Source organism: Diplotaxodon limnothrissa, linkage group LG11, assembly GCF_057381915.1.
Source record: "Diplotaxodon limnothrissa isolate DT_005_m linkage group LG11, D_limnothrissa_male_GT1.1, whole genome shotgun sequence".
Taxonomy (NCBI): domain Eukaryota; kingdom Metazoa; phylum Chordata; class Actinopteri; order Cichliformes; family Cichlidae; genus Diplotaxodon; species Diplotaxodon limnothrissa.
The window spans coordinates 36,643,596-36,658,280 of NC_140606.1; the positions used below are offsets into that span (position 1 = coordinate 36,643,596).

Below are 14,685 nucleotides of genomic sequence, written 5' to 3' on the forward strand. Positions count from 1 at the left end.
GGATTTAAAGTAGTCTGGGTACAGCAGAGCTAAAGATAGAATCACATTTTGTGATGTTAGAACAGAGGCCTGATACCATGCTTAGAGTCCTGATTATCATAAAGTATTATAGATACTGTAGCAGTAATGTAATTTATCCCAATGTTTCATTTTTAACAGATATTTTTAGGTCAGTACAGATTATTTTTCCCGCTTTACATTTGCGCATTGCATTTAATTCATTTTAACTTACATAATGCCAGTTCACAAGAACAGATATTAATGAGTTTACAACTTTACAATATTAGAGAAAGAGTCCCAATGATCAAATGTTTCTCTATGAGAAAACACTTGATGGCAGTGGGGAGGAAGAACCCCTTTTTAACCTGAAAAATACCATGGGCCTCGACTGGTTAAGGTAAGAAGTGAAAGAGAAGAGAGAAAAGACGAAAGTATATTAAAATATGATTAAAGTAGTCTGTGAGTCATGAAAAACGAAGTTAAGCGTGTTACTTGTCATCACTTTACTCCAGTTTTCACATTTCTACCGCTATATCTCTGTGTTGAGTTCAAGGGGTTAAGTGAAAGTAGGTAAAACGGTTGTTCAAAGGAATATGACAAAACTTCCTGTCACAGTCTTTCTTCCCTCCCTTATTAACTTTCCATTTGGCAGTAAAGATGTCCTGTGCCTTTAAGAAGCTCCACACCGCTGCTGCGCTTGGCTTTTCTGTTTTTTCCACCGGTGTGTTTCACTATGGCGAAGGCATAAACAAATAGAGCGCTACGCAATGGGCAGCAAAGCCCCAGTTAACGGTGAACACATCTCTCCGTCACGCCACTTCATAAGAGAGTCCTCACGGTCTTAGTTCAGTAGGTTGTGCTTTCGCTTTTTTTTTTTTTAATATTTGGTGTGGTCATAGTCTCAGATGCTGTCAGTGACAACAGCGATGAAAATAGTTTGCGTGTCCACAGTGAACACCTCAGTTGTAGCAGCAGCCGGTGATACAGGCTAGCCGAGCGTAGCTGCTCGCCCCCGGACGTTTCTTTCGCGTTTTAACGACTGAACATGGGAAGAGGAGAGCGCTAACGTCGCGACCGTCAGCTCATAACAACACAGATTTTTTTGATCCACTCTGCGAGCTTTAGTCCGCTCCTGCTCTTCAGTTCAGTGCGAGTTGAGCCGTCGTGAAAAATGTTGACAGGATCTAAAACCACGTTCAAAGTGAGACAAATGCTCCCAGACATCAAGGTAAGGTCACAACGCTCCGGCACGGCTTTGTTATTCACTGATACAGGCTTTGGTTTTTTGATCCTTTCATTTGTGACCGCTCGTTTTCCTTCTTCTGTCTTTCTCACACTCACCACGGAGCTTTTCTACACTTGTTTTGGGCTCGCTCCTGCAGCATGTAGCTTCAGTATGAATGGTGCACGCAATTATCGCCTTGATTTATGATTTTTTTTAGAGCAGGTTTGACCTCTTTAAATTGATCTCGCAGTGCTATAACTCATCAGCACTCCTTGCGTGATTAAACACCTCACAGGCCACAGAGCAGGCAGTGTCATCATGCAGGAAACACTGACCGTCATTCACCAAACTGAGCTATAAATGTACAGTCATGTAGTCAGGTTGCAACCAAAAATCTGCAGTCCCTGCTCAGAGGTTCTTCAGGAGTGTTCACCACTCAGAGCTGGAGCTTTGCAGGGGGGAAACGAGCAAAGGCTGCCTCTGCTTCCCTCTGTGGGGATAACAAGGAGATTTATAATTACAGTAAGGGTACATCGTGTCACCATCGTTGGCTGCACACCTAATTAAAGGCCAGTGAAAGGATGGGGAATCTTAATCACCTCTGGGATTCTGGTGTGGGGATTAAATTGTAGCACATAAAGACAAACGGTGCAGATGGTCTTCATCATTAACGTCAGAGAGCTGTGCGGTGAGCGTTTCAGCCTGCTTTTGTTTACTATTAAAGGTCACCTACAGGGGTGTGTCCACAGATTGGGACATGAGGTGGCCACAGGTCCACCCTGAAATATGAATGTGCCAAAAGTGCTGTAGATACGGGCTTTACAGAGGGTTTTATATATAGAAAAAAAGAAATTACCTTTTTTCTATCTATATGACTACATTATTATACTTACCTTATTATGAATCCAGTCCTGTCGGGGCTGTAAAGGGTCTATTTGTTGCAGTTTCTGTTTTAATCCGTTTTCAAAAAACACTTTTTACCTGGATTAATAAAGGACATATAAAAGTCCCTTTGCCCAAAGCTGATTGCAGCTTCTGGCTTGAGATGTGTTTGGGATATGCTAGAATAGGTTATTTCAAATTCTGTATTATGCAGCTTTTTACTTCTACTCCAGTGTGCTTTGGACATAAATAGTGCATTTTGTACTCAGTACCTTTTATTTGAAAGTTTAAGGAAGTTATTATTTTGCAGATTTTTAAAAATATCAATTTACTAGTATATCATTAATTATAGGTAGCTAAAACGACATTAAAGTACTGTACAGATCAGTAATTATGATCCAATGATGTAATTTAGATCATTCTGAATAATGAGTACTTTTACTTTAGGTAATGCATGTTGATCCTGCAGCCTTGAATCACTTTCTTAAAAATACCAGACTTTTACTTGAATAACTCAAGTACAGAGTCCAAATATGTGTTTATCTGCTTTACAAAACACGTTGTGTGTCCACTTTGTGGTGAGAACAGCCATTAATTGTGCAGGGTGTTGCTATATCTCGTGTACAATCAACATGCAAAATGTCATGTAGCCCATAAACATGTTGTTTATCACAGAATGCTTATTTCCTGTTGCAGTATGACTGTGACTCAAAATTAGCATGTAAACACCTCCAGGTCCGCACTCTTATCAAGCGTTTGAAGCTTGGGGCAGATTAGAGAATGAATGAGTCAGTTTCTTTACGTCATGGTGCTGGAAATATGCTCTTCAATGAAAACTCAAAGGCTTTGCAGTTTAGCATCGTTGGGCTGATGGAGCTGATTAAAGGTTGATCTGATTAAATCTCTAGAATGAGCTTGTTAACATATAATGCCTGGAAATGGCAGAAATGGCAGCAGAATTGCACGTTAAATGGCAGACTTCCTGTTGTGTTCAGATGATGGCTATGTCTTGGAATTTTACTTTTGCACACATGTATGCAAAATACAGCTCTGGGGCTACTTTGTTGAAATTTTGTTGGGGTGCATGAACTATGTAAATTTCCAGCACTTCTGATGCGTGTGCAAAATTTGTGTTTAGGAACTCAAAAATGGGATTTCTTTCTCTCTTTTTTTTTTTTTTTTGTTACATGCATAAATAATAAAGAAAACAGAGCAATTCCATCATAATTTATGACTGTCACAAAATCAAAAGCCGCCTCATTTGGGAACCGTTGGTTTTAGTCAACTAGGTCAATTCTCTCCACTGTATTTAGTTCTGGCGAAATATTTTGGCTTCCTGTGGCCCCCTTCCTCCTTCTTTGGTCTCTGTTGATAATTTCCTGGTCACGTGATGTTGTAATGAACGGCTTTGACACAGTAAAGGTGAATTTTTTTGATGCTGTCCCCATTTAGGAGCTCCTGAGGGGGTGGGGATTTGAAGAGGCCGTTGGTTTGATGTGCAGCACAAAGCTGTGCGTACACACAGGCAGTATGAATGCGTCAGGATCCGCCTTTTTCCTTCGGGAACAGACTCTTGGCTGTGTCTTTGTGTTGCCTGTCTCTCCTCGGTTATTTTCAGCAGCCGCAGGGGGAAATGGTAACAGATGCCTGTACTCTGCCCTCAAGCGAGGCTTGCATGTGGAGTCGGGTGGGGAGGTGATGTGCGCTGCACAACATCTGGCTGTCACCATGGAGACAGTGGTTTTGCGGTTCAAGACATTTGAATTTGATTACCTCAGAACGAGACTTTCAGGAATCATCACATCCCCCCCCGCCTGAACCCCATGTGCCTGAGATTTAGGAAATTAACGTATCTTAACTTCAGCTTCAATGCTTTTATTCATTTCATACCCTCAGCTCACTACTACTCTGAGTTACTGTAATGTAGAGGCTGTGCAGAGGCCACCCACACACTCTTATGTTTCAGTTCCATGAGCATGTGTTAAGATTGGTTTTAAAAAACTGAATCCAGCCTGGGCTCATCTCGGACCAGATGGCTTTGCTGTTTGGACGTTTAATCTTCTTGAATCCTGGTGTGTTGCAAAAGGCAAACAAACCGTAATCACACATGGATTTTCATCAGAATTGAGATTATAAATACTTAACACAACAGTGTGACTTTTGAAACATAATGAATTTAACGTTTAAGAAAAATGAATTAAAACCAAAGTGCTTCCAGAGCACTGAATTAAATATTAATGTCGGTTTTCTTGACTTGTGAGGAGTGAGGTTCGGTTTTAGAGGATAAAAGAGCATCTCTGTGACAAAAATGAACAAAAAAAGACAGATGATAAATAATTGTTTGTTTGTTTTTTCCCCAATTATTTTTTATCTTTTCAATTATCAGCTGCTCCCTTATTTCTGAGGGGTCACCATCGTGGATAGATTTGCATATTCAATTTGGTACTGATTTATCAACATGCACTGGGAGTGCACAGGGCTGGCTTTGTGTCTCCTACTGCAGTCTAAGTGGGATCTTTTGCTTGGGAGGAAAATGTGTTAACCAAAGGGAGTTTGTGACGTCCTAATTTATCAACTAGTGCTGGCGATCTCTGGTATGAAGCTGCACTCAGAAACTGTGCTAATTAGTGCAAATATTAAATTTAAAAGTTGAACCAAGAAGATTGAAAGATGAAAGTCAAGGTCAACTTTATATTTCCAGCACATGTAAAACCAGCGTTAACAAAGATCTCCTGTAATTATTAGTGCAGTTTTTAAGTGCAGCTTCCTGTCTAAGGTTTAATTTGACTTAAAGGCTGAAGAGTAAAAATTAATCTTGAGCAAAGACTTAAATGTAGGAGTAGTTTGTGAATTTCTAAAGTGAATTTAATCATTCCACAGATTTGAAAAAGCTCCCTCACCTCTAGTTTAAAGTCTCAGTTTCAGCTCAGTGAAACAGAAAACAACAGCAGCACTTAAATGCTACAAGGATGCGCAGGCCTGCATCTTGACAGAATAACAGGCATATTCAAGCTTGTTTTGGCTGCGCATTCCCCCTGAGTTCACTCTATCTGCATCTCCCAGCCAGCTTTGAAGCAGTCAGCATGAAAGGCACACACCACAAAGCTCCACAGAATCAAAAATGCCAGAGGACGGATCATCTGAGCGCTATTCAGAGTGGCTTAAGATCTCAGCCCCGATAGAAGTGGGCCAAAGCAGTACAGTCACCCACACCCGCTCCCACGGGGCCCCGGCAACACATTCATCACTAGCCTCTGTGCTGCAGATGCTCCCACGGCTTAAACAGAGCATAACAATGGGTTCCTCTTAACCCCACAGCAGATTTATGGTCCGGTTAGAAGGGGTATTGATCTGGCATTGGGTGATAATTAACTAGCGGCACCATTCGCTAACGGAGAGGCTTGGCTTGTAGAGGCTCGGTCGTTTGTCTCTTTGACTGTATGGAGTGACTGTGATAATGTCACACACGGGTGGTGAACTGTCACACTTGGATAATGTTCAAGTCCAGCGCTGGTATTTCATTTAAGCCATTTGAGACATTAATCTGCTAGAGAGAGACGAGAGAGTGCTGCAGAGACCAGGCGGAGGACGTGGTGCTGCTGATGGGCACGCTGGCCGCTGCGCATCAGACTTATAACCTTTAAGTCACCGAGTCATCTGTCTAGTGGCCATGCAGCCCTCCCCTCCCTTAAATGAAGAGTGTTGTCAGGGATCCTCTGACAGGAAGTGTAGCGACTGATGACATTTGCTGTCAGATTTCATTCAGGGCTTGTGACAGGGCTGCTTCTGTCGTTTGTTCATGTTTGTCTGGTTTCTATAAACAGATATCTGCACAGAGAGATGTTTTTGGTACTGGAGGCTTTCTGGCTTTGCTTTTAGTCCATGTATTGATTGATCAGTCCATTTGGGTGGGTTTTGCTTGCGTGCAGATAATCCTTCAGTGTGATGAGCCCATGACAAACGTGTTTGCAGAGATTCAGTCATGTAACTAAGAGCTATTGTCTGAGTCATTTTTCCTCTTCTCAGTTATTAATCCATTAGTGTGGATTGATTAATTGATCATTTTTAATTAAAGGTGTGAATGTGAGTGCGAATGGTTGTCTGTCTCTCTTCATTAGCCCAGCTGTTGCTAACATAGGTAACTTGTCCCTGTCCTGTGGTAGCTGGGATAGGCTCCAACAACTCTGAAGTGGATAAGCGGGAGAAAATAGATGGATGGATTATGTTCTCGTACTTCATTCAAACCTATGACTGAAGCATGGAACAGGAAGTGTATCTGCTGACTCCACAGAAGGATCCTATGATTGCTGTGCTCAGAGGTTGAGTCGTCAGAAGTTACCTGGTATCTGATCATTGCCAAGTTAGTGGCATACGGGTGATGGTGACTTAAGAGGTGAATCTTATTGATCTGGTAAAATGTCAAGGACTATCAGTGTTTGTCTAAAGTTGGCATTTAATCTCACAAATCTGTTGACTGCTCTGCTCTCCCATCATAACCAAAGCACTGTTTTCATTTCGTGTGACCTTTGAGCCTCACCGTACCGATCTGACAGTGTGTCATTGTCTGACAGTCTACCACAGCCAGACGGGAATAATGTAGAGGCAGATATAATGAAAGACCATCTGTGTTCTTTTTCTTTTTTATTCAAGCTGAGGGTCAAAGTTCAAGACACATTACAAATCGTAGTGGAGACACAATGGTTTGTTTAAACCAATTACAACCGATAGCTGGAAACATTTAACATTAACCTTTGATCGAAGCTCCAGAGTTCACCGCAGTGTCAGGGCATATCTGCACATGATCTTAGTAAAGATGTGTAATCATCGTTTTCTTGGCTAACTGTATCCGTTGTGTAAATTAGCGTTACATTTTGAAGTGCACCGGACATCAGGGCTGGACATCAGCCACAAGTCCAGCGTCAAACATTTTTTAGTCACCGTCCCATTAATGGTAAAAGAAAAAAGTCCTGTGACCGTTGAAATTGAAGTTGTTGGTCTTTCTTGGGCTGCTCAGTTACATCAAAAACCATAATCTCAGTTTAAATGTAGCTGATATTGGAGACAGTCAGAGGCAGCTGCTGCCTTAATGATCCTGATCACAGGTTAATCAATGAAACGTTTCTTGGAATTTACTTGTTCTGTGGAAAGATCGTCTTTCCAGCCCGAGCTCTACTAAACTGTGAGTGAGTCTGAGCTGTTATGGAAAGATGGAGGCGTTGCTGTGAAGGAAGGAGTTGGTTTGATTCAAAAGACAAGAGCTTCATATTCATGAGTGCAGAAAAGGAACAAATTTATCCTGATTTAATAATGATTTCGAACAAAAGTCACAATTTGAATAAAAATTAAAATTGGTTGGCCCAGCTCAGTAAGTGGGCCTCGGACTTGGTGAAGCAAAACAACGACTGAATTGTGAGATTTGCTTGTGGGAGGACTTTGACAGTGCGTCCAATTGTATGCATATGGTTTGTTATGGTACTTGCTTTGTGGGGGCCGCTGTTTGATGTAGGAAATGCATTCCTGGTGCAGGGACACCATAAACACATCGTTATTATCAGTGTTTTTATGTCTACACTGACAGTGTTTTTATATATATAACAAAGTCTTGTTAGCAGACAGTCATGATAAAAGATTTAGAATGATTGCTTCAAGGTTTTCTACAGAAATGGGTTAAACTGGATGTTCACTATAGGCCGACGCATCAATTTCCACATTAAATATTAACCACTAGAATGCCCAGCTCATTAAAGATTGATAAATATTGATGTATAATTTAATATATTTAATAAACAGTTTCTCTAATTTCTGTGTTTCCTTTTATTAAGATCAAATGGAGCTTTGGCTGAAATTCTGCTGTTTGTCAGCATTTAGTAAAGGCTTGGTGCATTTCCACAGAGGTTGGTTGCCCTTCAGGTTTTTCCTTTTGAGTGCGATTCTATCAGATCTTTTGCTTCTGTGGTATCATCTACAGTAAAATATCACAGGTCTAGCTCTAAAGCAAATCCAACGTTCTGTTTTATGTCTGCCGAGAAAAACACTTCAAAGTGGTCCCTGTTTAGCAAAACTGCATCACGTCCTGATTTTTCCTTCCGAGTCACAATGCCATGTGACTTCCCTCATTCATGTAAGGAAATGAAAAGCACAATATAAATAAACAGGCTGTGGGAGAATGGTGGCTAAAAGCTAATGTGCGTGTGCTATAAGCCAGGCATTACACAGTGGGGGTAGCTTTCAAAATAGACCCAGGATTGTTCATATTAACAATAGAGTCCAAATTTTAACTGTATGTTTTGGTAAAAGACTGCAAATAAAATTCCTTCTCCACCAACTGAGGATATTTAACTTCAACATCATTGTTTTTGGACTGGTTAGATCGCCATTCAAGACTTTTGGTGAAGCAGAGACTCCTCAGAGTGATGCAAATTAAAATAATTTTTAAGATGCGGTAAGCAGTTTAAATATAGGGAATGAAAATGGAACATGATGAGATGTATGTCTACCAAAAAATAAGTTTGTTCCCTCGTGATTTTGGCCACGTGTTTGGGGAAAGAAGTTTGTTCCCGACCCAGGAACAAGGCACGCTTACTGCAGAAGTCTGGCTGCAGTAGCAAAGGGAAGCCATGAGCAATGGAAACTGCAATAAGCCCTGGCCACAGTCCCCGAGGATAAGAGGGAGGGAGTTTGAGGAGGGCAAAAGTGGGGCAGAGAGGGAGACGGGTGGGGGTGGGCAATGAAAGTGATATAGTAGGGTATTCAAAAGCCACACAATGAAAGCAAAAGTGACATGTCAGCAGAAACACGGCCCTGGAAATGTGGTTTTTAAGTGACACGTGAGTCCGAGATTTAAGGGCGGCCTTACTGTGGTCAAAGTATGTTTAAGTTAAAGTAGACATTATCTCAGTTTTCCTTATCTCTTCCTGATTTGCCTTGGTTGTGCAAAACTTGCTTGTGAAGGTTAAATTCTCTGCATTTCACATGTTCTAAAAGTGGGAATCATTCATTCCTCTCCTCTCGTATCACAGCCGGCGCTTCACCTTGTGTTTTGCTGTGTTATTAAAGTGAGTTTACTCGCCTTTCGCGGTGAGGACATGTAGACTTGAGAAATAAATGAATATCTTTGATGTATTTAAAGGGGAATAAGGAATCCAGCTGTGGGTTTTCTGTGGGTGTTGATGGAGAGACAGAAAGAATGTGCAGACATTTTAAAGCCAGATGGGAAAAAAAAATGAACAATGCTCTGGCACAAACGAAGGCTTGTAAAAAAAACTTTAGTGTCCTAACTTTTGTTTTTCTCTAGCGAGGTCTCGTAGCAGACAGTTTTATTCATTTTAGTTTAGCTCGTAAAATGGCTGAAAATAATCATATTTATGATCTTTTGGAAAATATTTGCAGGGAGAACTGCAATTAGCTGATTCCTGTTGTTTTATTAGAGATTTAAGAGTCTGGATTTTGATTTCAAAGCAAGAAATTTTCCAACTTGACATTATTAAGTGCTCGTAGTATTTTATTGTTCTGTTTTCAAAACGTCACCAAAACTTTGAGTTAACAGCTACAGTACACGTGCACACGCAGGAGTTTTTCCTGCTGAAGAAATGTCAAAAGGTTTCGGGTTTCCTGAGGAAAAACACCACAGCTGTGATCAAAATATTTACCTTTTTGTAAATAATAGGAACATGCATGTTAATCAAAATAATACCGATAATAAATACTCTTTGACTTGATTATATGGAAAACAGTTGCGCTTACACGCACAGCAACTCCCCGAGCACTCAGTTTGAGCCAGGAAAAGCAATAAGACAAGCAACAGGTTTCATTTACTCACCTTAAAAAGTAGTGAACTGATAACACGAAAACGAAAAACCATGTGAGGCTTCATTAGCTGAGGTATAAATTTAATATTTTTTATTAAATGACCAGAAATAACAGGAAAAGGGTAAAACGGATAAATGGGCCTCCCAAAGGCCGATTTTGAATCAGGCAGTGATGACTCTGGTATATACACAATACATCTTAGTGTTCACCAAAAGAGGCTCTGGTCTGCCCCAGGACTGGGTTTTAATTTAATTGAAGCCTTATAATAAACTGTTGTTGGTGAAATGGCCAAAAATAACAGGGAAAGGCAAAGATTTCTGTGAAGTAAGCAAAGTTTATCCCCACAAAGTCAAATCACCAGCATTGTAATAAAAATACTTCTAACCAGTTTTTCCACAATATGTTTCTGTTAACGCAGTAAATCTGTGTAAGTTCACAGATTTACTGCCTCGATTAAAAACACAATATGTCGCGTAAGCGCTCGTAGCCACACCCCCAAAGGCTAACATGGAGCCGTGCACACATGTTACATACGCATGGATTTAAAAGCATCGGTACCAAGCAGCACAATTTGTGGGTTTTTTACTACAGAGACAGCCAGACGCTCTCACAGAAAGACAGAAAAGTCAGAGCCATGATGTGTGATTTTACAACCTTCACAGGGAGCAAAGGTCCTCTTTGTCAAGCGCTCCCAGTTTCTTCTTTTCATCAAGGCCCACAAAGCTTACAGCGTCAGGTTTTCACGAGCAGGCCGCTAAAACAGAATTCACCACGCTGCAAAATTGTTAGCATAACACAGGCGACTGAGTGGATTCATTGTTATTGTTCGCGCCTCCTTGCTGACTCGGAGTCTTTTCACGATAAAGCCGGTGCATTAAACGGTGATTAATAGTTTCACTGTGCGCCAAACGCAGCCAGAAGTGTTTGGAGAGAAATCTGAGGCTCTGCAATGTAAATTTGGGCCTTTCCTCTGTTCTGTACTATTTTAAAGCTTTCTTTGCCACCTGTATAATCATACCATCCTCTCACATTGCAGACCTCGGCTTATTATGGGCTCTTAAGGCGATAAATGTAAATGGCCTTCACAAAGGGGGGTTAGTAGCAAAGTTAAGTGGAAGCATGTGTGCTAGTAAGCTCACGGCCTGATTATAGAAACCTCAGTGGCTCTGTGGGCTTGGATTCTGCTCCCAGTCCTGCTCAAGTACGTGAGACCAGAGAAAGCAGGAACAAACAGAAAAGCAACATGGAAATTAAGAATCATAGGACTTTGTGCGGTTGGCTTTGTTTCTTTGTCTTTGAAAACAAGTCCACTGAGACTGAGAGTCAGACTTTAATGAGGGCGTCGGCCAGAGCCATGGTTTAAATGTAATCAAGGCCGGAGGTGACGCGATGCTCCCACCAGGAGTCGACTCGCTGTTGTTTTGTCTGCATTTGGATTTCTCGTGTAAACAGTTTGTGGTCGAGGTCAGAAATAGATTATTCATTTCAAAAGTAGAAAACTTTCATTGCCAGTGTGGTGTTTAGGGTCTCTGTAAAGTGTTGGTGAGGAGGGTTATTTGCTTATCTGATTTGATGAACTCTGTGGGCTGAGGAGCTGGTTGGTTATCTGAGCAAATATGGGACAAAGGTTCATTTCAACTAATGAAGGGGTTAAATATAAAATGAGCCTCGTACGTGCAGGTATATTTTTACGTTTGTACAGAGCTTGTTTGGCTATTAAATGATGTTTATGTCTGCTGTCTTTGCCTTCAGGAGAGGATGCTGAGTCAGACCGGGGTAAACGCGAGGAGTCGAGATCTGTTTGGGCTCCGATGCCTACCAGGTAAGATTATGCTTTTACAAACTGATTTTGTAGTTATGTCTAAAGACATCATTGAAATAGTCACTACTGTGGATGGCAAAGTAATCTGATTTGACTTCCAATTAGGATTTTTGCTTTTTTACAAAAACAAACATTGCATTAATTTTCCCTGTTTGGTTTTGTTTTATAAAGCAGATGCTCTGTTTTCCTTTGCAAATGTGTTTGGAAGTTGGATAAAACACGGGGGGGGGGGGGGACCCCTGTGTTTAAATTTTGGATCCAGTCACTAGTTTCAGATTATTTTGGATAAAATATAAAGTTCACTTTTGAAGTTTTGCTAATTTTTAGAGTCACAAAATTGGATGTGTCAGTTTGATGCTACATAATGCAAACATCACTGTGATGCCTTCCATCTTTTACATACAGGCTTTTTCCTGGACTTGTTTTGTTTCTATGATTTGGAAAAAAAAAAAAAAAAGAAACAGCTGCAACATTAAGCCTAAATCCGAACCACGTTTCCCTCCCCGTGTTCTCCTCTGTTTATTCATTTATGTTTTTCACCTCAAATCTGCTGAATACTCGTATTACGTCATTTGCTCTTGTCTTGCTTTGGACTGATTAAAATCTCTGTCAATTTAGTCAGCACAAACTCCACAATGATTTTCCCCGTAGCTTCAAGGTCAGTAAAAATATCTCCACATAAAGCTGCTGCTGCTGCTTTCATTGTTCTCTTCGGGTTAAAATTTCCATATTACACTTGTAGCCCCGCCGGATGGAGGAATGCCACAGCAGGTGCTTTGCCTTTGATGTAGGAAAACATCTGCAGTGGAAAAGCTTGAAACACACATGAGAGAAATCTATAAACCTCTATGAAGAATAATACAATACATTAGATAAAATCAGAAAGTCAGGTGGCTTTATTGTCGAATGAAACGTGGTCAGACGGAAGCAGGAAGTGCGTTAGTTTCGCACATGTAAATCAGTTCCTGATGAAGATAAAGCCCCTCGTCCTTAAAGCTGCTGTGATGTCAGTGATTTGGGAGCAGTGATGGTGCCTGTGAGTTTCAGCTCATGCTGAGCAGTGTAGAGAGTTTTGTGTCATATGGGTTTCAGCAGCGGGGACTGATCTATGGTGCACTTGCACAGGAATTTAATCCTTTCACAAAACAAGTGTTGCATATTACACTTCTTCTTCTTTTTTTTATATATATATCAGATGTTTTTTGGAGATATAACCTTACATGTGTCAGCCTGAAATCACTTTCTTGTGCCTTCCTCGGCTGGTAAAACTCCTGCTGTGGAGAGAATTTAGCCTTCTAGGTTTACCAGGGGTCAAGCCTCTTCCCGAGGGATAATCTGCTGACCAGTGCAGGACTGCCGGTATACAGTGTGGGTTATTCGCTGAGCCAAGGCCTGCTCATATTCTTGTGTCAGCACTGGAGGTTTCCACAAGAATGGCAGCAGACCACAGTTCCTTGATCTGACGCAGGCTAATCTTTAACGCTGCGTATCAGCAGCTTCTCCCAGCTCAGCATCCCAGAGCAGACTGAGTATAAATGTGTTTGCATGTGTGAGCTGTTTGGGAGTTTATGAGGTCAGGAATCCTATTTGACCCTTTTCAGGTTCAGTGTGTGTGGAATGTTTTGTCCAATTCTTCTCGGTTTTTGTCATTTTGCTCCTTTTATTTTTCAAAGGCGCGATAACAAAGCTGCTAAAGCTAACAGCAGCAATTGCCCTACAGAGCGCATTGACCTGAACCACAGGTCTAATAAACTTAAACCCCTATCAAGTACTTTTTAACCTATGTGTAACTGCTAGTATAAAAGTATATTTATCCTGAGTATAAACACATATTAAATACTGCACCAACCCTATTTTCTCTTTTATTGTTTCCTGTATATGTGTGTCACTGTGACCAAGTGGGGCCTTGGGGACAGCTGATGAGGTGGAAGTGACCATGAAACTGGTGTGTAAATGAGGTCAGTGTAAAGGTTGCAGTTGAATATAGGTGTGGTTTGACAACTCATTTGTGCTGGTCTGATAGCAGTGAAAGGTTTTATATAAGTCTTCTTTTAGTCTTGTGTGTGTGCATGCATCACTGTGGAAAATGAGGACCTGCTGAGGTTCAAACTGAACGTCAGAATGAGGAATATAGGTGATTTAAGAGACTTTAAACGTGGTGTGGTTGCTGGTGCCAGAGGGGCAGGTCTGAGTATTTCAGAAACTGCTGAACTACTGGGATTTTCCCAGACAACCATCTTGTTTACAGAGGATAGTCAGAAGAAGAGAAAATGGTCGGTGAGCGGCAGTTCTCTAATCACTTATTGATGCCAGAGGTCAAAAGTGGATATCAAGACTGCTTTCAGCTGATAGGAAGGTAACAGTAACTCAAACAATCACTTCTTATAAAAGTATGGAGAAGAGCATCTCTGAATACGGCGGACAGGCTACAGTAGCAGAAGACCAGTCCTGCCAGCTAAGAACAGGAAACTGAGGCTACCACTAAGATGATAAAACGTGGACTGATCTGATGAGTCTCAATTTGTGCTGCGACGTTCAGATGATGAAAGCATGGATCCATCCGGGTATCAGTGGTTCAGGCTGCTGCTGGTGGTGTCTGGGATATTTTCATGGCACACTTTGGGCCCGTTATTACCATTTAAGCATAATTTAAACAAGACAGCCTAATAGCTGCATCTAGGAGGTAAAGTGCCATGTCACGAAGCTCGGACCATCTCAAAATGGTTCATTGAACATGCCAGTAAGTTCACTGTGCTCAAATGGCCTCCCCAGTCACTGGATCTCAGTCCAACAGAGCACCTTTGGGATGGAACATGAGATTCACATCACGGATGTGCAGCCAGCAAATCTGCAGCAACTGTGTGATGCTGTCACGCCAACATGGAGCAAAACCTCTGATAAATATTTCCAGAACGTTGTTGAATCAGTGCCACGAGAACTAAAGTAG

The 14,685-nt window shown here is 41.3% G+C and overlaps 1 protein-coding gene across 1 annotated transcript in view; it reads left to right on the forward strand.

The window, feature by feature from the left end:
• The first annotated feature begins 748 nt into the window (after positions 1 to 748).
• mtmr11 (myotubularin related protein 11) overlaps positions 749 to 14,685 on the forward strand; it is a 37,131-nt gene continuing 23,194 nt past the window's right edge. The window contains exons 1-2 of the mRNA XM_085365933.1: positions 749 to 1,228; positions 11,669 to 11,738. Of these exons, the coding sequence (XP_085222059.1) occupies positions 1,172 to 1,228; positions 11,669 to 11,738 (127 nt within the window). The 5' untranslated portion in view covers positions 749 to 1,171. The remainder of the gene's footprint in view (positions 1,229 to 11,668; positions 11,739 to 14,685) is intronic.